General features: G+C 53.7%; 1 protein-coding gene across 1 annotated transcript; it reads right to left on the reverse strand.

The window, feature by feature from the left end:
* On the reverse strand, positions 1-21,882 carry PPIL2 (peptidylprolyl isomerase like 2). The gene is made up of 21 exons (XM_084867829.1): positions 21,725-21,882; positions 19,567-19,616; positions 17,260-17,305; positions 16,679-16,741; positions 15,718-15,769; positions 13,057-13,108; positions 11,361-11,452; positions 10,501-10,590; positions 9,535-9,610; positions 8,418-8,578; positions 6,500-6,575; positions 5,879-5,985; positions 5,399-5,488; positions 5,084-5,117; positions 4,410-4,527; positions 3,080-3,136; positions 2,425-2,497; positions 2,265-2,327; positions 2,039-2,178; positions 1,737-1,854; positions 1-998 (listed from the first exon to the last, which is right to left on the reverse strand). Exons 1-20 carry the CDS (start codon positions 21,754-21,756, stop codon positions 1,758-1,760), a joined length of 1,569 nt encoding a protein of 522 aa, XP_084723955.1. The 5' UTR covers positions 21,757-21,882; the 3' UTR covers positions 1-998; positions 1,737-1,757.
* Positions 21,883-23,731: the final 1,849 nt, after the last annotated feature.

Genomic DNA, 23,731 nt, shown 5'->3' on the forward strand with positions numbered 1-23,731 from the left:
GAATTTTTCAAAAGCTCTTTAATTTACCTGGTGACCTCACCAGGTACTGAAAAAAATCCAAGTGCTTTTAATTTCTGGAAAACGATAATTTAAGCTCCAAAACAGCCTACAGATATAAACCTTGTTTGTCAAAGGCTCTGGGCCGCCCGGGGGGCTGCTCTGTGGGGCGCAGCCCGGCCACGCCCGGAGGTCCCCTCGGAGCTGGACCGCCATGGCGAGCACACAGCCTCCCTCCGCCTGTCCGTGTGACGTTCGGAAATAAAGCTTCCATGTCCCGTGTGTCCTTTGCAGTAGCAGGTGCTGAGGGCCAGGGCCAGGCCCTGGGGCCACGCCGCTGCCACGGGAGCACAGGGTCTCCTCCAGAGGCAGCCCGGTCCTTGCTGCCTGCCACACACCCACCTGCCCGCTGCCACCTCCTGGGTCTGCCAGGCTCTCGGAGTCCGTGCTGGTGCAGCCTTTCCCAAGTGAGTTTGCAGACATCTGTAGCTCCGAGGGTGGTGTAAAGGGGTCGAGAAGCAGCGAGGGAGGGACCACTGTGACTGAAGGTGCGGAGGAGCGAGACGGCTGCCAGGCAGGAAGACCGCAGAGGGATGGGCACAGTGGAGCCACCGTCAGGCCAGCAGCTGTGGGAGGTGACGGCGTCGGTGTGGCCAGGAGGCGGCAGGTGAGACACGGGCTTGGGCCTGGAGTTCAGCATCAGAGCTCGGAGGAGAGCCAGGGTGCGTTCTGAAGTAAGAGCTGCTGAGACTTACTAGCGGAATTGAGGTTTGGGGTGAGAAACCAAGGATGGGAGGGCGTTAGAGTTCCAGCGTGCTGAGCGGGAGGTGGTGGGGGGCTGTGCCGACCCGAGGACGTCCGCACGGAGAGGTGTGAGGGGACAGGGACCTTGCAGAGCCCGGGTAGAGGAGACAGCTCCAGGAGGAGGCAGCGGTCCTGCAGGCACTTGCGGAGAGCTGAGGTAGTGTCAGGTCAGGGAGGGGAAGCCGGGCAGGCACAGGCTGCAGAAGGAACAGAAAACAAGGGTGGGTGGGCAAGAGGAAACTTGTTGAAAAACAGGGTCAGGGAAGGGACCTTGGAGTTAGGAAATGCTGGCACGGCTGCCCGGAAGCCCTAGGAGCTGGGACCGATGGCCGGGTTTGAGTACAAGGACGGGCCCCGAGGGGGGGGGGGGGGGGCACCGTTTGGCTGGGGTTTCCTGCACGTCCTTCAGGAGCCAGCTGCCCTCCTCACCCAGGTGTGGTCTGGCCACCAGCCTGAGACAGAGGTGGGCAGTCCTGGGGAAGAACCCAGAGCAGGCGTGCCTTGGGCATGGCTGTGACTGCCCACGGTCCTTGCTGAGCTGGACCCAGCAAACCCAAGCAGGAGGGGTAGAAAGGTTTTTGGACATAAAATCTAGGTTCTAGTCCCGGGTCCTCAACTCACCGGCATCAGAAGCCCCCATGGACACAGACCTCAGAGCTGAGGTCAGCCTCTAACAAGGTTCGGGGTAAGGCCGCTTGGCGGAGACCACATGGAGTAAAAATAGTCATGAGAAGATGATGGAAGTGGGAGGTAATGGTAAGAAAACAGGTCCTTCCCGACCTGGACCCTGTGGTCCCAGACGTGGGCTCTGGCTGGTGGGGGAGGAGGCGGCCATGGGTTCCTGGGGCAGGAAAGGGAACCCACGCAACAGGCAGGGGCTGGTGTGTGCAGGCAGAAAGCTCGGGGTGGACACCAGCCCAGCACAGCGGCCTTACCGGGTCCGAGCGGCAGGCCTGCTACCACGAGCTGAAGTCCTTGAAGCCCCCGCTGGGCTTCTTCTTGGCCGCGGGGACGGCCGCGCTGGTTGATGGTTCCTCATCGGCTGCACGTTTCCTGGGGAGGGAAGAGCCAGGCGCCAGCTGCCGTGGGGTCAGGCCCGAGCTGGGAGCCCCGTGTCCCACCCCACCCGTCTGCTCTCTCCGGCTGCACCGGGGCCTCCCGCTCCCGCTCCCGGCTCGCTCCCAGGTCGGAAAGCAGTGGGCGCACCTGGAAACAGACACCAGCTCCCCCCACTCACGTGGCTGCCGGGTTGATGTACTTGCCCACCCCCTGGCGGTACGTGGGGGGGCCCTGGCTCCCAGGCTTGGGCTGGCTTTTCTTCACTGTGGCTTCGGGGGCGGCCTCCGCGAGCTGTGTCTTCTTCCGCTCCTCGGCGATCTGTGGACAGGCATGTGGCTGACCAGGAGCCCTCAGGCTGGACAGGGCTCCCCGAAGCCCTCCCCGTGTGGCCAGACACCCCTCACCTGAACGTCGGCCTCCTCGTAGGGGTCCACAAACACCGTGGTGGAGTCGATGCGGATCTCCTCCTACAGCGAAGGGAGCGTGAGCAGGGCTGGCAGGAGACAGGACCCCCGCCCGCCCGGCCCGGTCTGAGGAGCAGCCTCTGTTCCCCCGGGCACATACCTTAGGGCGGTCAGTCTTGGGGTCACTCTCCACATTCTCCATGGCTGTTAGTGTGTCAAAGCCCCCAACAACCCTGCAGCAGAGGGAAGGGTGTCTCTGAATATGCCCTGCTCAGGGCACCCCCAAAGGCTGAGTCCCACAGCATGCCAGGAAGAGGGGCTGCAGGCCCATGGCGGCCTCACAGGCCAGGGTGCAGATTCAGGAAGACCCGCGGGCCAGCACAGGATGGCGGGCCAGCACAGGAGGGGCCCGAGAGGTGAGGTTTCACTGAGACACAGCCCCGCTGCTTCCACACTGTCTGTGGCTGCTCTCTGCTACAACCACGAAGCTGAGTGAGGAGTTAGGGACCGTAAGGTCACAAAGCTGGAAATTCCACCTGGGCCTCACAGGATGGAGAGAGAGGTGGTGCCCAGACCCGTGATTCGGGGTCTCCAAAGGAGAATCTGAAGGGCTGACTGGGCAGGACAGCCGTCCTCAGGGCTGGAGCTGCACTCTTTAGCCAAGGTCCCCTGCCCAACATGGAAGCCCCAAGTCCCAGGTCTGCAGGGCTGTGACCGTGGCAGGGCCAGGCCTTGGGAAAAGGCAGTGAGAGGCTCCGGCTGGGGAAGGAACCCGCCCTCCCAGCACCCGGACCTCATGCAGCAACTTCTCTTACCGCCCGAAGATGGTGTGCTTCTTGTCCAGGTACGCGCAGGAGCGGAAGGTGATGAAGCTGGGGAAGAGGACAGAAGGTCAGGAAGACGGGGCTTCCCCACCTGGCCCCCAGGCCGCTGGGCACACACCAGGCCGCACACACCCTGCCCCGCGCTGCTTTGGGAAGCTGCTCACTGTGTGCACGGCCCCCTACCGGCCTTCTAGGGCAGGCTGTCCACCAGGTGCCACCAGGCGACGGGGGCCTCTGGCCACTTGGGAGAAATCCCAGCGCACAGCCGCCAGGAAGGGGCAGGGAGGCTCAGGCCCAGGCACTATGGCCACAGCCTAGAGGCTGCGCTGGAGACGGAGTAAGTATTGTAGAAGACCAGAGCCCAGCCACAGGGAGACTAAAGGACCAAGGACTCTGAACCAGCAGGTCAGGGAGTCAAGACAGACGCAGGTGCACATAAAGCAACACTGACCTAGAACATTTCCCTTCCGATCTGGCATACAAATGGGTGGAATTAAAAGGGGGACATCTGTAACACTTTCAATAATAAAGGTAATTTTTTTAATGGGTGGAGTTAGGCCCTTGCCCGGTTGCTATTTGGTTAGAGCATCATCCTGATATATATTGTATATATCAGGGTTGCCAGTTCAATCTCAGGGTACTTACAAGAATCAACCAGTGCATGCACAAATGGAACAACAAATCTGTTTCTCTCATCCCCCTCCCTTCCTCTCTCTAAAATCAACAAATGGATTTAAAAATTGTTTTTAATGAGTGGAATTAAATTCCCAACTACACTAACATGGATGGTGGGGGGGTGACTAGAGGGTCTTGTCTGGGAGTGAGGTAGAGAGATGAATAACTTTAAACAGATGTACTTGATTTAAGGCTAGAAGTAAAACATCTAACTTCCAAACCAGGAGAAAGGGGAAAGGAAGAAATAAAATTATTTTTAAAAGGTTCATCAGAAAGCACACAGATGTCAGCAGTAAAACTGGAACGTTAAGTACGTACTTAAGATTGTCAGGTTGAATTAAACCAAAATCTATGTGTGTGCCTTAAAAAGCCTTAAAACTTCAAGCTGCAAGGTTAAAAGTAAAAGATGAAAGAAGGTATCACACAAGACGTGAAGCAAAAAGCGTTCCAAGGCTGGTTACAGCGCACGAACCACTGCCCAGAGAAGACACGAGGCCCGGGGACAGTCATGGCAGACCTGGTGGAAGGCCACCATCTCCCCAGCGGGGTGCTGCACACCTTCCTGGCTGGATCCAGGGCAAGGCTGAGGGGCACCGCAGGGAGCCCAGCCCCCTCCCGGCCCGGCCCCTAGCCTCCCAGAACTCACAACTGGGACTTGTTGGTGTTGGGCCCCGAGTTGGCCATGCTGAGGACACCCCGGCCTGTGTGCGAGAGGTTGGGCCGGAACTCGTCTCTGAAGGGTTTCCCCCAGAAAGACTCCCCACCTGGAAGAGAGAGGAGCATGACGGCAGCGAGAACGGCTGGGGCCTCGCTGAGCACAGCCAGCAGGACGCAGCCCGGCTCCAGAAACCTATGCAGTTGCAGGGGCACTGGGCACTGCTGGGTCTGGGTCCGGGGCACCTTGGAGGGCAGCTGAGGGCCCCTCATCACCAGCCCCAGGGCCCTTGAGCCCCCACGTGGGGCCTGACCCTGAAAATGAAGTAAAGGGTGAAGGCCACGGGCAAGGGAGTGCGCCTGGGCCCCAGCAGCTGACAAGCTGAGAGCAGGGGCCGGGGTGGGGGTGATGTCTTTGAGAGAACAGCCAGACATCTGGGGACTAGGGGGATGACCTCCCTCTGCTGTGGGCCCCTGAGGCATCCCTTGGGTGCCTAGAGGCTGTGGAGGAGGCAACATGCTCCCCTCCACCTCTCATTCGGGGTCATGACCATCTCCATGAGAAAACAGGGACGTGCCCAAGGTCACCTACGTTCCACCCACCTACCCCCTCACGGCCAATGGGGCAGCCAAAGTTGCCCGGGGAACCCCAGCACCCGTACCTACCTGTGCCTGTGCCAGTGGGGTCACCTCCCTGGATCTGCAAGAACAAAAGCCAGTGAGCAAGCCATGCCCGCGACCCTGCTGGCCCTCCACAGCCCCACGGCCCACAGCGGGAAGCAATCCCCTCCGGTCAGAGGGACTTGGAGGTGTCTGAGCTCTTGGTGAGGCAGAGGCCTGTCTCTACACAAGCCCAGTGTGGCCAGGCTGGGTGCTCAGGGGTGAGTCTGCTGTGTCCCTGCCCCCGAGAAGGACGTCTGGCAGTAGTCACCTCCAGAGTGCATCTTGCCTCGGAGGCCAGTGCTGACCCAGGTCACTCACCACGAAATTCCTGATGGACCTGTGGAAGATGGTGCCATCGTAATACTGCTTCTTGCAGAGCTTGATGAAGTTTTCGCAGGTTTTTGGTGTCTGCAAAGTAACCCAGATACTTATGTGAGGCATGAAGCAGCCAATGGGGGGTCACCAATGCCACCGGAGTCCTGACCATGCAGTGGGAGAGGGTTAGCTGCCCAGCGTGAACCCAGCAAGGACCACGCTGCCCAGCCTGAGTGCGAGGGCCACAGGGAGACGCCAGCAGAGCAGCAGGTGTGTGTGTGTGTGTGTGCGCACCACATGTGTGTTCACCGCCCAGACTGGGGCCAAGGAAGCACAGCACACGCTGACAGGGTCCCTTCTGGGGAGGGCAGTGGGCCACACCCCGTGAGGACAGAATTTTCTAATGCGAGCACACCCAGAGTGCAGCTCCATGCTTAAGAGCCTGGGACAACGCCGGGCAGGGGAGGGAGGGCTGCCACCCACCATGTCGCAGTGCAGCTCCAGGTTGAGGTCGCCCCTGTTGGTGTGCAGCCGCACGTAGCCCTTCTTCTTCACAAACTGGTAGCGCAGCACATCCTCGTCGATGGCGGCTGCAATCAAGCAGAGGCTCAAGCTCTGTGCCTTCCTCGCCCCGAAGACCCGCACCCCACACCCGGCACACGGACTGGACTGGCCAGCTCCGAGGAAAGCCCAAGGGGGTGCCCTGGCTGAGCATGGGGAGGCTGAGCATGGGGACGCTGGGAAGGCCGGGACCCAGAGCGGGAGGGGGTGGAGACAAGAGGGTCGGGGACCCGACCTGAAAATGTAAGAGGAAGAGCTTGGTGGAGGCTGGGATGCCCATGGGAAGAGGGAAGAGGGAAGGGGGAGAAGGGGTCCCTCACAGGCAGGACACGGCATGGAGAGGCTCCTGCCACAGGCCTCGCTCCTACTACAGCATCCCCCATTGCAGCGCAAGCACACCTTCAAAGGGCCGTCCCTGACCATTCCTGAGCTGCCCAAGAGCCCACAAAACCCAGACACCACGGAGCGATGCTGAGGACAGGAAGGGAGGGCACCCGCCTCGGCCATTGAGGCAGCACTGGTGACAGAGGAGGGAAGGTCTACCTGCTTCGTGGATGGTCTCTGGAACCATGGCAGTGGAGGTGAAGGAGGCGCTAACCTTCCCAGTGGAATAGTGGGCCTGCGGAGAAAACCACGCGGTGCATCAGCAACGCCAGGAGGCCCGGAGCTGAGGACACGGGAGCAGCTTAGGCCCCTGCTCCTGCCTCTCCTCCAGGAAGCCGTCCGTGGCCACCACCCAGATACTCCTGGGGACAGGGTGGCCCAGCCCGAATTGGCTGTTCCCTAAGGCCCCAAGGAAAGAGGGACTCTACTTTCCTTTTAAAAGTTTTCAGTGTTTCCCTAGCCAGTTTGGCCAGTGGGTAGAGCGTCAACATCCAGACTGAAGGGTCCCAGGTTCGATTCTGATCAAGGGCACATGCCTGGGTTGTGCACTTGATCCCCAGTAGGGGACGTGCAGGAGGCAGCCGACCAATGATTCTCTTGCATCACTGATGTTTCTCTCTTCCCCTCTCCCTTCTCTAAAATCAATAAAAAATAAGTTTTAAAAAATAGTTTTCAGCCAAAACCGGTTTGGCTCAGTGGATAGAGCATCGGCCTGTGGACCGAAAGGTCCCAGGTTCATTCTGGTCAAGGGCATGTACATTGGTTGCGAGCACATCCCTGGTAGGGGTTGTGTAGGAGGCAGCTGGTCGATGTTTCTCTCTCATCCATGTTTCTAGCTCTCTGTCCCTCTTCCTTCCTCTCTGTAAAAAAATCAATAAAATATATATATTTTTAAATAGTTTTCAGTGTCTATAATAAACACATTTTAAATTAGGAAAACATAAGCTCCAATAAATATTTTTTCATCCTAGGTCTGTCCCAGGACCCCCAGCTTGGGCTAAAGCATGAAATAGACCCCACATGGCCCTAGCTGGTTTGGCTCAGTGGATAGAGCATCAGCCTGCAAACTGACAGGTCCTGGGTTCGATTCCAATCAAGGAAAAATAAAGAGGGATTTCTCCCCATCAGAAGGAAGGACACCAGAATGCTAAGAGCTTGTGTGTGAGTGGTGGAATTATGAACAACAAACTTTTCTTTTGCAAATTTTCCCGAATACTTCTTTAAGGAGGAAGCCTCAGAGCCCACCTCCCCACCGCCACAGCCCCAGCTCTCCAAAATGAAGAGGGGAAGGGGCAGCTTTGGGGCCTGACAGACGGTCATAAATCCTGGTGCCATCACTCCAAGTGAGCACCTCTGAGCCAACTGCCGGGCATTGTAAGAAGCAAACCTGACTGCCAGGAGGGACGGGCACCGCGCCACCTGTCCCTTCCTCAGCACTACGGTCCCCCTGAAACACCCACCCTCTCCCCCGGGGTTTGCCCTGGGCACCAAGTGACCAGTTCTGTGGGGCAGTGACTCCGCATCCCAGGGGGCATCCCTCCCACAGACTTGCATGCCTGAGGCTACTGTGTCACGTGCACCAAAGCCCCAGGCACTGTCCACCCAGCATGTCTGTCCCAGGACCCCCAGCTTGGGCTAGAGCATGAAATAGACCCCACATGGCCCTAGCTGGTTTGGCTCAGTGGATAGAGCATCAGCCTGCGAACTGACAGGTCCTGGGTTCGATTCCAATCAAGGCCACATGGCCAGGTTGTAGGCTCTGTCCCCAGTAGGGGGCATACAGGAGGCAGCTGACCAATGATTCTCTCTCTTCATTGATTTTTCCTCTTCCTTGCTGAAATCAATAAAAATATATATAAAGAAAAAGACCCTTCATGGGGGCCACCTTCGCTGCACAGCTCCCAGCACCCACATCTGTCGGCCCCAGCCTCCTCAGTGCTGCTGTTGTCTGGGCCCCTGGGGGTGCCCTGGCTCGGGTGTCCCAGCTGCTTCCCCTCCGACTGCATCCAGAACCACTCCTAGGTGCTCTGATGGGTGGGTGGCTTAGCTGGCAGGTGTGTGCCCCCCACCTACTCACCGCATTCAGCTTGTCCACCTTCTTCTTCTCTGGGACTTTCATGGTGGCCGCCAGGACCTCATCTCCCTTGAACTCCTTGTAGAGCTCCTGCAGTGTCTCTCGGGTCTCGGCATTGGTATTTTTCAAATAATAAGATGGGTCCTGTTTGGCCTTTTCTTCATCTACAAAACAGCATGGTGGCCCTGAGCATCCGAGCCCCAGGAATGTCCATGATGTACATGATGGGAAAAAAGGCCAGAGCTGGCTACTCCAGCAGGTCCTGGACAAGGACACAGGCCAAGCCTCCCTCAGAGACAGCTTCGTAGTCGCTGCAAACCCAGGGAGGTAGTGTGGGGAGAGTGAAGGAACAGCCCAGAGGGCAGCACCACCCGCCAAGGCTTCTGCTGAGTCAGCTATGGTCTGTCCCTGGCCCAGCCTTGGTCCCAACAGTGTTCAGAAACAGTCCAGCGGAAACCGGTTTGGCTCAGCGGTAGAGCATTGGTCTGCGGACTGAAAGGTCCCAGGCTCGATTCCGGTCAAGGGCATGTACATTGGTTGCGGGCACATCCCTGATAGGGGGTGTGCAAGAGGTAGCTGGTCGATGTTTCTATCTCATCGACGTTTCTAGCTCTCTATCTCTCTCCCTTCCTCTCTGTAAAAAAATAAAATGTATTTAAAAAAAGAAAAAAGAAACAGCCCAAACCACAGCTGGTGACCAGCTAGCTGAGCAGTACCCACCTGCCTGCCTGACCTCCTGTCCCTGTAATGAGAACAGAGACAACTTCTAAGGAGCAAAGATGGCCCCACCCCGGCGCCTGAGGACCTGGGCCAGGAAGCAGCCCGAGGGCCCTGGAGCAGTCTTGAGAGGGGAGACCCAGGTGTGTGGGTCTCTCCCACAGGAAGCAGTGGGCTCAGGCATAAGGGCTGGCTGGCACCCACCACATCAGGCCCTGTGGGCAGGTGTGGGCCAAGGTGATCCTGCCAATCTCAGCGCAGAAGCTGAACACCATCTTGAAAAATTCCAAACTTGCCTCTGCTTGATCAAGACTCTGGTCCCAGGAGGGCGGGGGCCTTGGCCAGGGAGCATGGACCTATTTCCCCACCCCCTGGCACCCAGACCACCCCTGGATGTCCATACCTGGGTCTGTTATTTTCATGTTATTCTTAACATGAAAGAAGTTGGAGACGTTGAATTTGTCCAAATTTGTCGGGTCCTAGGGCAAAAAGAACACGTGCAGCGGAGTGAGCCCAGCGGGGTCCCAGGCTGAGGCCATGTGGCCGCCACAGGCAGCGAAGGCCAGGTGAGTGGCATGAGGGTCCTGGGGCCAGGAGGGAAGAGGCCTGAGGCTGCCCAGAAGCCTGTGGGTCAAGCAGGGAACAAGGGAGCCAGGGAAAGGGCTCTGTCCCAGGCAGGGTCCTGAGCAGGGGTGGATGGAGACTGCAACCAATGGCTGGCTGCTCCCCACACTGCATCTGTTCTCCCTGGCACAGGCTGACGAGCATCCCCTGCTGTCAGACAGCCACAGACCGATGGGGTCTTCTCGAAGGTGAGCAGCTATGCCACCTACCTCCAGGCCTCCCACCTGCTGCCCCGTACTCCCTTCAGCCTGCCTGCCAGACACAGACCCACAGAGCTCGGGTCCTGGGACAGCGAGCCCGCTACCTTGGAAGGAACGTGTCCTGACCTCCAATGAGAATGGGACAAGCCACAGGGATCGTCCCCATCTAAGTCACTCCCGGATTTTCTAAGTCCATGTTTTTTATGAACCCACCCAGGATTATGACACCACAGGGGTGCCTTATGCCCAAAGCCGAGGTGCAAAGCACACACCTGCCCCCACTCTCAAGAGGGCAGGTGAAGAGAGAGGCCTGCGAGGAGGCCATTCTGTGCCAAGATGGCTCTGGGGCCCTGACAGCCGGGACAGGCATCTGAGGAGCTATGGGGACCAGACTGGGGAAGCGGTGTGTGCGAGGCCCATGTGACTGAGAGAAAGGAGGGCGGGGGGTGGGGGTGGGGGTGGGGGCACTGTCAGTGGCAGCTGGGGCGGGCAGAGGGAGCTGTGCCAGGCTCTCTGGCCCCCCTGAAAACGCGGTGGGACCGCACCTGCAGGGTGATGATGTCCTGCCGGGAGAAGGGTTCGTCAGTCAGCAGGTCTCGGAAGTTCTTGGCCTTGATGTTGAGCTGCTCCACCGCCTGTGGCCAGGAGGAAGCAGCTGTCACCGTGCCTGTGCCCAGCCCGGCACCGGAGCCCACAGCCCGCCCGGACAACGGCTCCTTCCAGCATGAGGATAAGGACAGAACCACCAGGCACTCCCCACGGGCTCAGAGCATGGCCCTGCCACTGAGGGGGAAGCTTGTTGAGCCCCAGAAACTCGAAGCCTACCCTCTGAGCAAGGTGCTCACAGGACTCTCTCGTGACACGTCTTACACATCAGCAAACAGGTTCAGCAAGGCCACCCATCTGTACCAAGCCCCTCAAATCCGAGCGCACTCGGACAAGGTGTCACCCCCAGAGTCCCTAGAGCCACACTGGCCACCTAGACCCTGCCAGTGGCCAGGGACAGGCATGAAAACAGCCGAGAGGCCTTCCTGCTACGTGGAGCCCACAGCCCTGCCGGCTGTACTCTGCTGGGCCTCTCCCCACACCTGCCCACCAACCACATCTGCTCCTCTTGGAAACTGCCAGGAACGGGGGCTCAAGACCCCTCGAAGCCCTGGCTAACCTCAGAGCACAGGCTCCCTCCCAGGCCCTGACCAGTAAGCGTCTGCTGCAGACGACTGTGGGGAAGACCCTCCAGGCATCAGGTCCAGAGGCCACAGGAAGGCTGCCTGTTCTAGGTTGCGCTCATGGCTTTCAGTGTCGGCGTCACAGGAAAAGGCTGTGCAATCCCCGAGCCCAGACCAGGGTTCCCAGGAGCAGACACCTAAAGAGCCGGCAGGGGACACAGTTCCCGAGAACCTACCTCGTAGGCATAGACATTGCCGGTGGTTCTGATGGCCACGATGTGGGTGTTGTTGGTGAACACGGTGTACAGCACTGGACAGTGGTACTTCTCTAGGGAGAAGGCAGAAGCCTGCATCAGTATGCCCAGAGCAGGGCCCAGAGTGGGGCCAGAGCGGGGCCCAAAGGGCCGGCCAGCTGCTTAACCCCCCTCCTCAATCCCCACTGGCCTTCCTCAGGGGATCTGCCCCATCAGCCCAGGCCACCACTGGCAACACTGCCCTGGCCTCCTCCTCCACTGCAGACACTGCGGACACTGCGGACGCTGCCACGTCACTGCCCTGTCGCCTGGGATACTGCAACCAACTCCTGCCGCTCCTCTGCCCCACCAACTCCCCACAGGCCGCCAGGAGCCTGTCCAAATAAGCCCCAACAAATAAACTGCAAAAAGGTGGGAAGACTTCTAGATTAAGAGACTTAGAGATTATCAACTACTATTTTTGTGAACCTTTTAAAAAATATATATTTTATTGATTTTTTACAAAAAGGAAGGGAAAGGGATAGAGAGTTAGAAACATCGATCAAAGCTGCCTCCTGCACACTCCCCACTGGGATGTGCCGCAAGCAAGGTACATGCCCTTGACCAAAATCGAACCTGGGACCCTTGAGTCCATGGGCCATCGCTCTATCCACTGAGCCAAACCAGTTAGGGCTTGTGTGAACTTTTTAAAAATCTTGATTTGAAAACTATATGAAAATAATTATGAGAGCATTCTAGAAATTTGACCACTGGCTAGACAGTCAATAATATTAAGGAATTCTTGTTATCTATTTTTTATTTTCTAAATTTATCTTATTGATTTTTTTACAGAGAGGAAGGAAGGATAGTTAGAAACAACATCAGCTGCCTCCTGCACACCCCCTACTGGGCAGCCAATCAATGATTCTCTCTCATTACAGATATTTCTATCTCTCTCTCCCTCCCTTTTCCCCTCTGAAATCAATTAAAAAAAAATTTTTTTTTTAAGAAAAAGAAAAATTTAGCCCTGGCTGATTTTTCTCAATGGTTAGAGAATCGGCCTGTGCACTGAAGAGTTGAGGGTTCAATTTCCAGTCGGGCATGTAGCTTGGTTGCAGGTTAAATCTCTGGTCCCGGTCGGGGCAAGTGCAGGAGGCAACCAATCTATGTCTCTCTCTCTCACATCGAGGCTGTTCTCTCACACTCTTTCTCCCTCCCCACCCCCCCCCCCCCCCGCCCCTGCCCTCCTCACTCTCTAAAAATCAATGGAAAAATATCCTCAGGTGAGGATAAAAACAATAATAAAAAGGAAAAAATTATGTTGCCTCTTTGAGAAATTAAAAGCAAGTGTTAGCCTGATCAGAAGGGAATGACTGGATGTGCAGAGAACTTGGCATGAGACAGCGGCCAGGTTTTGCAGGCGAGTCCTCGAGTTGGCTGAGATCTCTTGCCGTAACCAGTTTGGCTCAGTGGATAGTGTGTCGGCCTGCAGACTGAAAGGTCCCAGGTTCGATTCCGGTCAAGGGCATGTACCTTGGTTGTGGGCACATCTCCAGGGAGGTGTGCAGGAGGCAGTTGATCGATGTCTCTCTCTCTCATCTATATTTCTAAGTATCTATCCTTCTCCCTTCCTCTCTGTAAAAAAATCAATAAAATATATATTAAAAAAAAAAAAAAGAGAGAGAGAGAGATCTCTTACCTTCACTGTTCTTTGCGAAGTTCAGTTTGATCAGGGACCGCATGTCCAGTTTCTATAAAAGGAGAATTCATAATTAATAGTAAGTGGCTGATATGAATGCCACTCCAGAAAGACACCAGCACTTGCCAACAAAACTGCCTGCCAGGCAGGGGTCACTGCTGAGACTAGGTGACACAGACAGACTGGAAAAGTCCGAGCATCCCAGCCTTCAGAAGAGGAAAAGGCACACGTGCTGACCTAGGGCCCAGGACACAGTGACTAACCTAGAGAAGGGGGCTGCACAGTGGAAGCCCAGCCTCTGAGCCAGCAAACCGGCCCCAAGCAAAGGGGTTGACATCCAGCCCGGAGGCCGAGCCTGAGAGGCAGTTTCTTTATACTCTGTGAGGTTTAGACACTGATTATTTTTGAAATTGAATTATTTTGTCTTGGCCAGTGTTGCTAAATGGTTAGAGTATTGGCCCCTGCACCAAAGGGTCACGGGTTCATTCCCAGTCAAGAGCACGTACCTGGGTTGGTTTGATCCCCAGCCCTGATTGGGGCGTGGGCAGGAGGCAACCAATCTATGTGTCTCTCTCACATCGATGTTTCTCTCTGTCTCCCCCTTCCTCTCTTCTTCCCTTCTAGTCTCTCTAATAATCAATGGAGAAAAAATACCCTTGGGTGAGGATTAAAAAACACACAAATGTGTATATGGGTGGTGTTTACCTTATTCTCCTGTTGTGTAACTATTTAAAAAAGATGAAATATTTTTTAAAAAGGGGGAAAAGGAATAAATATACCCAAATGGTAAGAGCAGTTGTGATGGGGTCCTCTATTTTTGTTTAATCCTCACCCAAGGGCATTTTTTTATTATATTTTTATGTTCATTGATTCTGGAGAGAGAGAGAGAGAGAGAGAGAGAGAGAGAGAGAGAGAAACATCCACCGGCTGCCTCCCCTACATGCCCTAGAGAGAGAGAGAGAGAGAGAGAGAGAGAGAGAGAGAGAGAGAAACATCCACCGGCTGCCCTGACCAGGATCAAACCCAAAACCTTCCTGGTGTATGGGATGGCACTCCAACCAACTGACCCACACAGGCCTGGTGGGATGTTCCATTTTTTAACATTTCTGTGTCTACAGTTTGCCTCTTCTACAGGCAACTTCACAATGAAACAAAGTCCAGGCAGCCAGAGGAAAGCAGAAGCACTGGGGAATGGGCCTCAGCAGGGGTGCTGACGGGGGCTGTGGAGAGACCCTGGAACAGACTGGCAAAGCTGCCCCTTGAGAGCACCTAACTCAAGGCTCATGTCCCTGGAGCCACTGTCACCCAGGGGGGGTGGGCCCAGCCCTGATACACAGGTCCCAAACAAGACACTGGGTGGTGTTCCAGGACTGGGCCCCTGAGGCAAGCTCCAACCCTGTGTCCTCCCTCTCCCACAGCGGCCAGTCCACCAGCCCCACACCTGGCTTCATGCCTTCCTCTTTTATTCAACTACTAGAGGCCCGGTACACGAAATTCATAAATGGGTAGGGTCCCTAGTGGCTTCTGGCTGTGGGCAGGGGCCTCCCTTCCCTGGCTGCCACCTGGGGCCTTCCTTCATTCCACGGCACCCCCTGGTGGTCAGCACACATCATAGCGAGCGATCGAACCCCCAGTCGGTCGAACTCCAAAAGGGGTCACTTTGCATATTAAGCTATATATAGACTCCCACACACCTGTGCAGGTGAGCATTAGGCTCCAGGACAGATGACAGGGTGCTTGCCCTAAGGCTGCAGCCACCAGATAAGACAGCCCTTCTCACTTGGCCAATATAGCTCCATCCCCCAGGAGGGGGCATGAAGGAGGCAGCCATTTGAGGATGTTCCTCTCTCATTGATGTTTCTTTCTCTCTATCCCTCCTTCTTCTCTATAAAAATCAACAAAATAACTAGTTTGGCTCAGTGGATAGAGTGTCAGCCTGGGAACTGAAGGGACCCAGGTTCGATTCTGATCAAAAGAACATGCCAGGGTTACGGGCTCAATCCCAAGTAGGGGGCATGAAGTAGGCAGCTAATCAATGATTCTCTCTCATCATTGATGTTTCTTTCTCTCCCCTCTCCCTTCCTTTCCGAAATCAATAAAAATACATTTAAAAAATCAATAAAAACATTAAAATACAAAAAATAAAAATAAAATGGTGCAACTCTGGAAAGAAATTTGCCAGTAGCTACGAAAACAGAAAATGCATCCACCCCATGACCCAGCAGTCCCAGGACCACACTCATGTGTGTGCCCAAAGAAGCATGCACAGGGTGGCCCTGACCACTGTTTGCAACAGCAGGTGACCTCAAATCCCTGCAGTGCCCCGCATGAGGACAACGCAGCCATCACAGAACAAGGCAGGGCTTTATGCACTGACACACCCAGATCTCCAACACACTGCAGAATGAGAAAGCAAGGTAAAGAAGAATTCATGCCTGTGAGCGCACCCATGGCCCAAAGAAAGATGTACACCTGTACACACGTGTGCATGTAGGAAACATTTCTGGAAAGGGATGTGTGTACAGGGAGAAGCACAGTCCCTCACTGTGCCCCCTCAATCGTCCTCTACCTCACCTGTGTGTATATGAAAACCACAGAATGAAGGGACAGGTGACAGGACAGCGTTCACGGGCATCACTTACATTCCTGCACGACCCTTACCTCGCCGTTGCTGGGGTTGGTCCCGTACTTCTTAAGCCAAGGAATGATGTTGCTGAAGGGAAGAGAACAGAGAGCATGAGCGTGATGGGCAGGTACAGCGCCGCCAGGAGGCTGCTTCGGGGGACAGCTGCGAAGGGGCTTTGCTCCGCTCACTTCTGGGGCAGAAGCCTAGGAGAGGAGCGCCTTCCTCACCAAAGGAAACGGCTATTTCTGGAAATGTGGCTCAGAGTATACTCAGGGTTTATACTGCAGTTACATATAAACAACACAAACTAGCAAACAAAGATGTACACAAGCCGAAACCGGTTTGGCTCAGTGGATAGAGCGTCGGCCTGTGGACTGAAAGGTCCCAGGTTCGATTCCCGTCAAGGGCATGTACCTTGGTTGCGGGCACATCCCCAGTGGGGGATGTGCAGGAGGCAGCTGATCAATGTTTCTCTATTATTGATGTTTCTAACTCTCTATCCCTTTCCCTTCCTCTCTGTATAAAATCAATAAAATAAAAATTAAAAAAGAAAAGAAGACTGAGCATAATGCTTCAAAACACAGCACTGAAAAGTATGCTCTAATTATGACTTTCATAAAGTGAAAAGGACTTAGTTCATTAATATTCCAAGTTCATTAATATATAACAAGTACATGAGTGGCAACTGGAACACTAGAGCCTCACTTGGGGGGTGGGGGTGTCAATGCCACTCCAGGAAGACAATAGCACCTGACAACAAAGCTGCCTGCCAGGGGTCACAGCAGCATTGCTGCTTCATCTCTGAGGCCCTGGCAGTTCCTCCGGGGTCCCCAATAGACCTGCCCAGGGCCCCCGAAGCCCCAGGACCTCAGCGTGCCCTGGCTGGCACTGCCTGGAACCATAAACCCCTCACCCAGCTGGCCCCACATCCCCTACCTGAGCAGATATCAACAACCTCACCCCATTTGTTAGTCCAAAAGTCAAGGGAGAACTCACAGCAAGTCAAAGACGACGCCTTCAGGGGTGCAGACCGGGTAGCTGAAGGGCTGCAGAGAGAGACTGAGAAAGGACGTGGTCACTCCTGGTCATGCAGTGGACTGGCCACTCCCACATGGCTCCTATGACTTCTCCCTTTGCCTCTCCTTCCTTCAGTCATTCCTCCACCAGCTCAGGTGCTCCTCTGCACAGCCTGGGATAGGTGCCAGCACAGAGGGGACCCCCACATCTCTGCCCCTCAGCAGCTCCCAGCACAAACCAGTAAGTACAAAGCAAAGATTTTAGGAGTTGAGGAGAGGATTTAGGGAGAACTGCAGCCTAGTCCTCTCCACACCCTGTGCTGTGAGGTGTCTAAAAAGACAATGGACTTGTAAACACAGACACAGAATAAGCAGAAAAGAATCATTAGTTCTTATCATTGTTGAGTCACCTTCTCCCAGTTCAGGGAAGACCTGGGGGGAGGGAAGCGGAGGAACACAGCCAAAACCCACAGCTGCATCTCCAAGGATGAGATTCACTGTCAAATAACTGAGTATCGGAGAACTATTACAAGGGAGAGATTAAACTCTCAAAACTCTTACCTGCAGTGGTCAAAAGGTAAACGACGAAAATTTGTTTGTGGGATATCTGTTTAAAACAAAAATAAGAGACAGAAAATTTATTCTGTAAAAATTTCACCTATGTAACTCGATTAACAATTCAATTACATTTTAAGAAAAAGTGTGGCTCAGTGGTTGAGTGTTGACTTATGAATCAGGAGGTCACAGTACAAGTCCCAGTCAGGGCACATGCCCAGGTTGCAGACTCAATCCCCCGAGGGGAGGGATGGGGGTGCAGAAGGCAGCCAATCAATGATTCTCTCTCATCATTGATTTTTCTCTCTTTCTCCCTTCCGCTCTGAAATCAATAAAAATATTTTTTTAAAAGAAAAAATTCATGTAAATTACCTAGTGCAGCAATTGCTTCGGATTAAAAACTTTTGATAGAACCAAAGGACATGGGATACATCAGGAAAGAACTTAAGAGAAAAAAAGTACACACTACATACCTCAGAGACACTGCGAGTTTGATTCCAGACTGCCACAATAAAGCGAATATTGTAATAAAGGGATTCAAAGGCCGGGACCGGTTTGGCTCAATGGATAGAGCGTCGGCTTGGGGACTGAAGGGTCCCGGGTTCGATTCTGGTCAAGGGCATGTACCTTGGTTGCGGGCACATCCCCAGTAGAGGGTGTGCAAGAGGCAGCTGGTCGATGTTTCTCTCTCATCGATGTTTCTAACTCTCTATCTCTCTCCCTTCCTCTCTGTATAAAATCAATAAAATATATATTTTAAAAAAATAAAAAAATAAATAAAAAAAAATAAAGGGATTCAAAGTTTTTGGTTTCCTAGCGGTAACAAAAGTTATGTTTATACTATACTAGCCAATTAAGTACAGCATGGAGGGACCTGGAGAGCATCATGCTAAGTGCAGTCAGTCAGTCAGAAAGAGACAAAAATCACATGATCTCACTCATATATGGAATCTACTTAACAAAATAAACTTATGAACAGAGTGGATCCAGAGACATGGAAGAATGGAACAGAGTGCAGTATCTCAGAGGGAAGGCAGGGGAGGGTGGGTGGAAGGTAATCAACTAAAAATGCTGTATGCATACATGCATAACCCACGGAGGCAGACAGTGGGGTGGGAGATCCTGGGACGAGTTGGGCCAGAGGGGGTGAACAGGGGAAAAAGGGAGTGACATATGTAATACTTGCAACAATAAAGAGTTTAAACATAAATAAATAAAAATATTTTTATTGACTTCAGAGAGGAAGAGAGTAGACAAAAACATCTGATGATAGAGGAATATTGATTGGCTGCCTCCTGCCTACTGGGATTGAGCCCAAAACCTGGACTTGTGCCCTGATTGGGAATCCAACCCGGACCCTCTTGTTCCATAGGATGATGCTCAACCCACTGAGCTATACCAACCAGGCAATAAAAACATATTTTTAAAAACACATACACCAAGATTAGACTACTTTCTCATATTCTGACTTGTCTGTGTCCTCAGCCCATTTGTCTACTCTAGTTTCCATGTTCTTGTTCGTTGTTATTATTTTTTCATATATTTTATTGACTTTAGAGAAGAAGAGAGAGGGGGGAATAGAAACATCAATGATGAGAGAGAATCACTGATCAATTGCCTCCTGCATACCCCCTACTGGGAATCAAGCCCACAACCCTGCCTTTTTTTTTTTTTTTTTTTTTTCCTTTTTTTCTTTTTTACAGAGAGGAAGGGAGAGGGATAGAGTTAGAAACATAGATGAGAGAGAATCATCGATCAGCTGCCTCTTACTACACCCCCTACTGGGGATGTGCCCGTAACCAAGGTACATGCCCTTGACTGCAATCGAACCCGGGACCTTTCAGTTCGCAGGCCGACGCTCTATCCACTGAGCCAAACCGGTTTCGGCCACAACCCTGCCTTGACCAGAATCGAACCTGGGACGCGTTAGTCTGCAGGCCGACTCTCTATCCACTGAACCAAACCAGCTAGGGCCATTGTTTTGTTGTTGTTGTTGTTGTTTTTTATATTTTATTAATTTTTCTTACAGAGAGGAAGGGAGAGGGACAGAGAACTAGAAACGTCGATGAGAGAGAAACATCCACCAGCTGCCTCTTGCACATCCCCTACTGGGGATGTGCCCGCAACCAATGTACATGCCCTTGACCGGAATCGAACCCGGGACCTTCCAGTCCGCAAACCGACGCTCTACCGCTGAGCCAAACCGGTTTCGGCAGGGCCATTATTTTTTACGGCTCATTGTAGCAAAGGCACCATTCCTTAATTACACCCCCTCACACATACAAAGGGAAAGAGGAGGATTTCATGCCTTACCTGGTTTCTTGCCACCATAGAAGTTAGTGTATTCAGCACAGGTAATGTACCTGAAGGAGAGAAAGAGAAATCTTACTTCACCCCTTTGTAAAGAGGACAGAGTCTCCGGAAGTGATGGATGACTGAATCATTTTACTCAGTCAGCAAATGTTTATTAAATACCTACTCCGTGAAAGGCACATACTGACAAACACAATAGGAATGGGGATACACAAACAAGTAAATACAAAGTCCTGCTTTGCTCTGAAGAAAAACAACTGAACTTAACAGGGGCTTGATGATGAGGAGGAGCTAGCCATGTGAAGATCTGGGGGAAGAGCTTTCCAGGACCAAGCAGGCATGTCACATACAAAAGCCACTAAGCAGGAAAAGCTGTTGTGTTCCCAAAAAAGAGTGAAGCCGCCCTAGCTGGTTTGGCTCAGTGGATGGAGCGCCGGCCTATGGACTGAATGGTCCCAGGTTAGACTCCAGCCAAGGGCACAAGTCTGGGTTTGGGGCTCGACCCCCAATAGGGGTCGTGCAGGAGGCAGCCGATCAGTGATTCCCTCTCATCATTGATGTTTCTCTCTCTCTATCCCTCTCCCTTCCTCTCTAAAATCAATAAAAATGTATTAAAAAGAAAAGAAAAAAAGGGCGAAGCCACTGACAAACTGTGGGTGGGGCCATGTGGCAGCAGATGAAGGAGACACAGATGCCGGTCCGAGGACTCCGGATTTGCTGTAAACAGGATGGGAAGCTGTTGGAGGGTTTGGAGCAGAGCTCTGACATGCTCTGACGTAAGTCCTCAAAGCGTCACTCTGGTTGCTTCCTATAGCGGGACAAGCAAGAGAGGCAGCAGAAACCCGATCAGGAGAGAACTACAAAGGTCCAAGGAGCTGACATAAACTCCCCTTTGTGGGAAGTGGTGGGCGAGAGTGGTCAGTCCCTGAAATTGCCAGCAGGACTTGCTGATGGGCTGGAGGGGAAAAAACTGCTGAAGGAAAGAGGTACCAAGGCTAACTCCCCAGTTCTGACCTGAGCAAACGGAGTGAGGGAAAATGGGGGAGGAGCAGGCTCAGGCACTGAAAAACAAGACTTCCTATGAAGCATATTAAATGTGAGATTTCCATTAGGCTTCCAAGTGGAGATGCCGAGTTAGCAGATGACTACTGCGAGACGAGATAGATCACCCGCTGGGAGCTGGGGAGGAGGATCCCCAAGCAGGGCTTAGAAGGAGAGGGGTGGTCAGTTGTGTCATATACTGTGGAGGAGCACAACAAAATGAGGGCTGGGAATTGACCACGAGCTTTAGCAACATAGAAGTTACTGAGTTCCTGACAGAGCAGTGCTGGGGACGGAAGCCTGAATGAAGTCGAAGTAGTTTCAAAAGACAGCAGAAATAAAAAAATAAAAAATAAAAAATAAAAAAGACAGCAGAAAATAGCCAGCTGACACAGCTCTTGCACGTAAAAAAACAGCGGCAGCTGGAGGGAAATATGGGTAAAGGGGGGAGGGGGGTTCCTTTAAACTGGAAGACTCTGCCGAAACCGGTTTGGCTCAGTGGATAGAGCGTCGGTCTGTGGACTGAAAGGTCCGATCAAGGGCATGTACATTGGTTGCGGGCACATCCCCGGTGGGGGGTGTGCAGGAGGCGGCTGGTCGATGTGTCTCTCTCATCGATGTTTCTAACTCTCTATCCTTTTCCCTTCCTCTCTGTGAAAAATCAATAAAATATATTTTTTAAATAAATAAAATAAAATAACCTGGAAGGTTGTGTTCATGTGTGGAAGCTGATGGGCAGGCCCCAGCACACTGGGAGAGGAGGCGCAGGGGAGGGCTCACTCAGGAGCAGCGCTCGCGGGTGGGCGGGGCCAAGCGAAGTCGAGGGGGCTGAGTCCGAGGAGCCGCGGCGGAGGGAAGGCCGCGCGCAGGTGAGGGCACCGACGGCCGATTGGAGCAGACGCCTCCGAAGCGGGAGATTAGGGGGCTGGGGGGGGGGGGGGGAGTATTTACTCCACCTGAGAGGACGGAAGCTTCTGGGAGGAAGCGACACCTGAGGGGGTTCTGGGTCCCCTCCGAAAGTCGGAGCGGGAGACGCCGCAGAGCGCACAACAGGCGGAGACTGAGGCAGAGCGGGACGCAGGCAGAGCCAGGAACGCCTGGCTGCGGCTCAACTTACATCTTGTCTTTCTGGTGCTGTCTCTTCCCCATGGCGGCGGCGGTGGCGGTGGCGGTGGCGGTGGAAGCGGCGGCAGGACCAGCGAACGCGGAAAATCGTCAACACACGACCCAGTCAGCCGCGTCCGCCGCTTCGCAGCCGAGACCCTTAAGTACTTCCGGGTCCCGCCACGGAAGCGGGCACTGAGCATGCCGGGAATTGTGGTCCCTGGAGGCAAGCGCACCAGTCCGCTGTGGCAGCCGATGCCTAAGCCGTTTCCCAATGGGGCTCTTGTTCCGTCAGAGCTGAGCTGCCTCCTGACTCGAAGCCAGTCTTCTCCCAAGCGCCTCGCCTTCCCTCTCAGCCCGGCTCAGGGCCCTCCCCACTCAAACCCGTCTTGGTTTGACCTGGGTCCTCAGGTTTTTTTATTTTTTTTTAAATATATTTTTATTGATTTCAGAAAGGGAGAAGAGACAGAAACATCAACCATGAGAACTAACCACCAATTGGCTGCCTCCCACAGGACCCCACTGGAGGTGGAGCCAGCAATCCAGGCATGTGCCCTTATAGGGAATGGAACTGTGACCTCCTGGTTCACAGGTGGACACGCAACCACTGAACCACACCAGCCAGGCCTCAGGTCTTTTAAGTAGCCCACTTAGAGCCTAAAGTCCCACCAGCCTCTGCTCCATGTTTGCTCCCCTCAATGACAGATGTCTCCAAAGGGACATCCACATTTGCTATGTACCCCCTCACCTCCCATTCTCTCCACCCATTTGGTTTCCACAGCCTCCAGGGCCTTCCCCTGAGTGGCCCAAGCCAGAAGGTCCAAAGCCCTCACTAATCCCTTGAGTATCTTCTGACCCACAACTTCCCTTGGCCAGATCACGTTTATGTGCCCCACCCAGAGCCTCAGACATCTGTCTACACTCAAGTACTCGGTGACCTTGCCCAGTCTCGTGGTTTTAAGTACCACTTGTAACCCCTGACTCCCAACACTAAATTGCCAGTGCTCCTGATCTCTACTTGGGTACCCACCGATTTCCAATGTAACCTCTCCTCAATCCCTCACCCCCTGTCTCCACTCTCCCCCACCATACTTCTCTCCACCTAGTTACCCAAACCCAGTTGTCCTGGCCCTTTTTTCTCATCTCATGGCTGGCCCCTTCACACACACACACAGACGAGGATGGGATGGCTGTAAGTTCCTTAAGGGAAGGGGCCCAGCTGCTTGGTTTATCATCATCAGCACCAAGCAAGTTGTGAGACATACACAAAGGCTCAATGCATATCTGCTAATAGTCCATCAGTCATCAAGCATTTTGGGAAGGCTCACATCTCACATGCAGGCTTGTTTCTAAGATCAAGGTGTGAAGCAACAATTAGAGTCGCTATCTTTGAAATTCCTTAGGAAGGTGCCAAGTTGGAAACTGACACACCAGCTCATTTTACTCTGGGGAGGGAAGAGATCACTGTTTCTAAACTTGGACCCAGGTGAGGCTTACGTTTAGGGGCCAGGTGTAGGAAGGAAAAAGGTAGACTTGCAAGTCAGTGGGGTCAGATGAGGGGCCACAGAGTCACTGCAGGGAAAGAAATTGCTCTCCCCTCACTCAGTTCTCTTTCAAAATGCACATGGCTGCCGAAACTGGTTTGGCTCAGTAGATAGAGCGTCGGACTGTGGACCGAAAGGTCCCAGGTTCGATTCCGGGCAAGGGCATGTGCCTTGGTTGCGGGCACATCCCCAGTGGGGGAGGGGTGTGAGAGGCAGCTGATAGATGTGTCTGTTCATCGATGTTTCTAGCTTTCTATCCCTCTCCCTTCCTCTCTGTAAAAACTCAATAAAATATATTAAAAAAAAAAAAAAAAAAGATGCACGTGGCTGAATCCCGATGCTGGATTTGCAGTAGCACTGACCTGACCACCTGATGTACATAAGCTCAGGCCTCAGGGCCTCAGGAAGGCAGCACCCTGACAAGCTCTTCGGGGTGCAGGGAACCCACGGGACTGCACAGCCCCTAAGAAGCCCAG

This window comes from Pipistrellus hanaki (genome assembly GCF_964339955.1).
Source record: "Pipistrellus hanaki genome assembly, chromosome: 19".
Lineage (NCBI taxonomy): Eukaryota > Metazoa > Chordata > Mammalia > Chiroptera > Vespertilionidae > Pipistrellus > Pipistrellus hanaki.

Coding starts and splice junctions, on each gene's coding strand:
- PPIL2 (XM_084867829.1), bottom strand. CDS start 21,756: ATGGGGAAGAGACAGCACCAGAAAGACAAGAT. Junction 6,576..8,417: donor AGGTGGACAAGCTGAATGCG/GTGAGTAGGTGG, acceptor TTTTCTCCGCAG/GCCCACTATTCCACTGGGAA. Junction 2,179..2,264: donor ACGAGGAGGCCGACGTTCAG/GTGAGGGGTGTC, acceptor GCCTGTCCACAG/ATCGCCGAGGAGCGGAAGAA.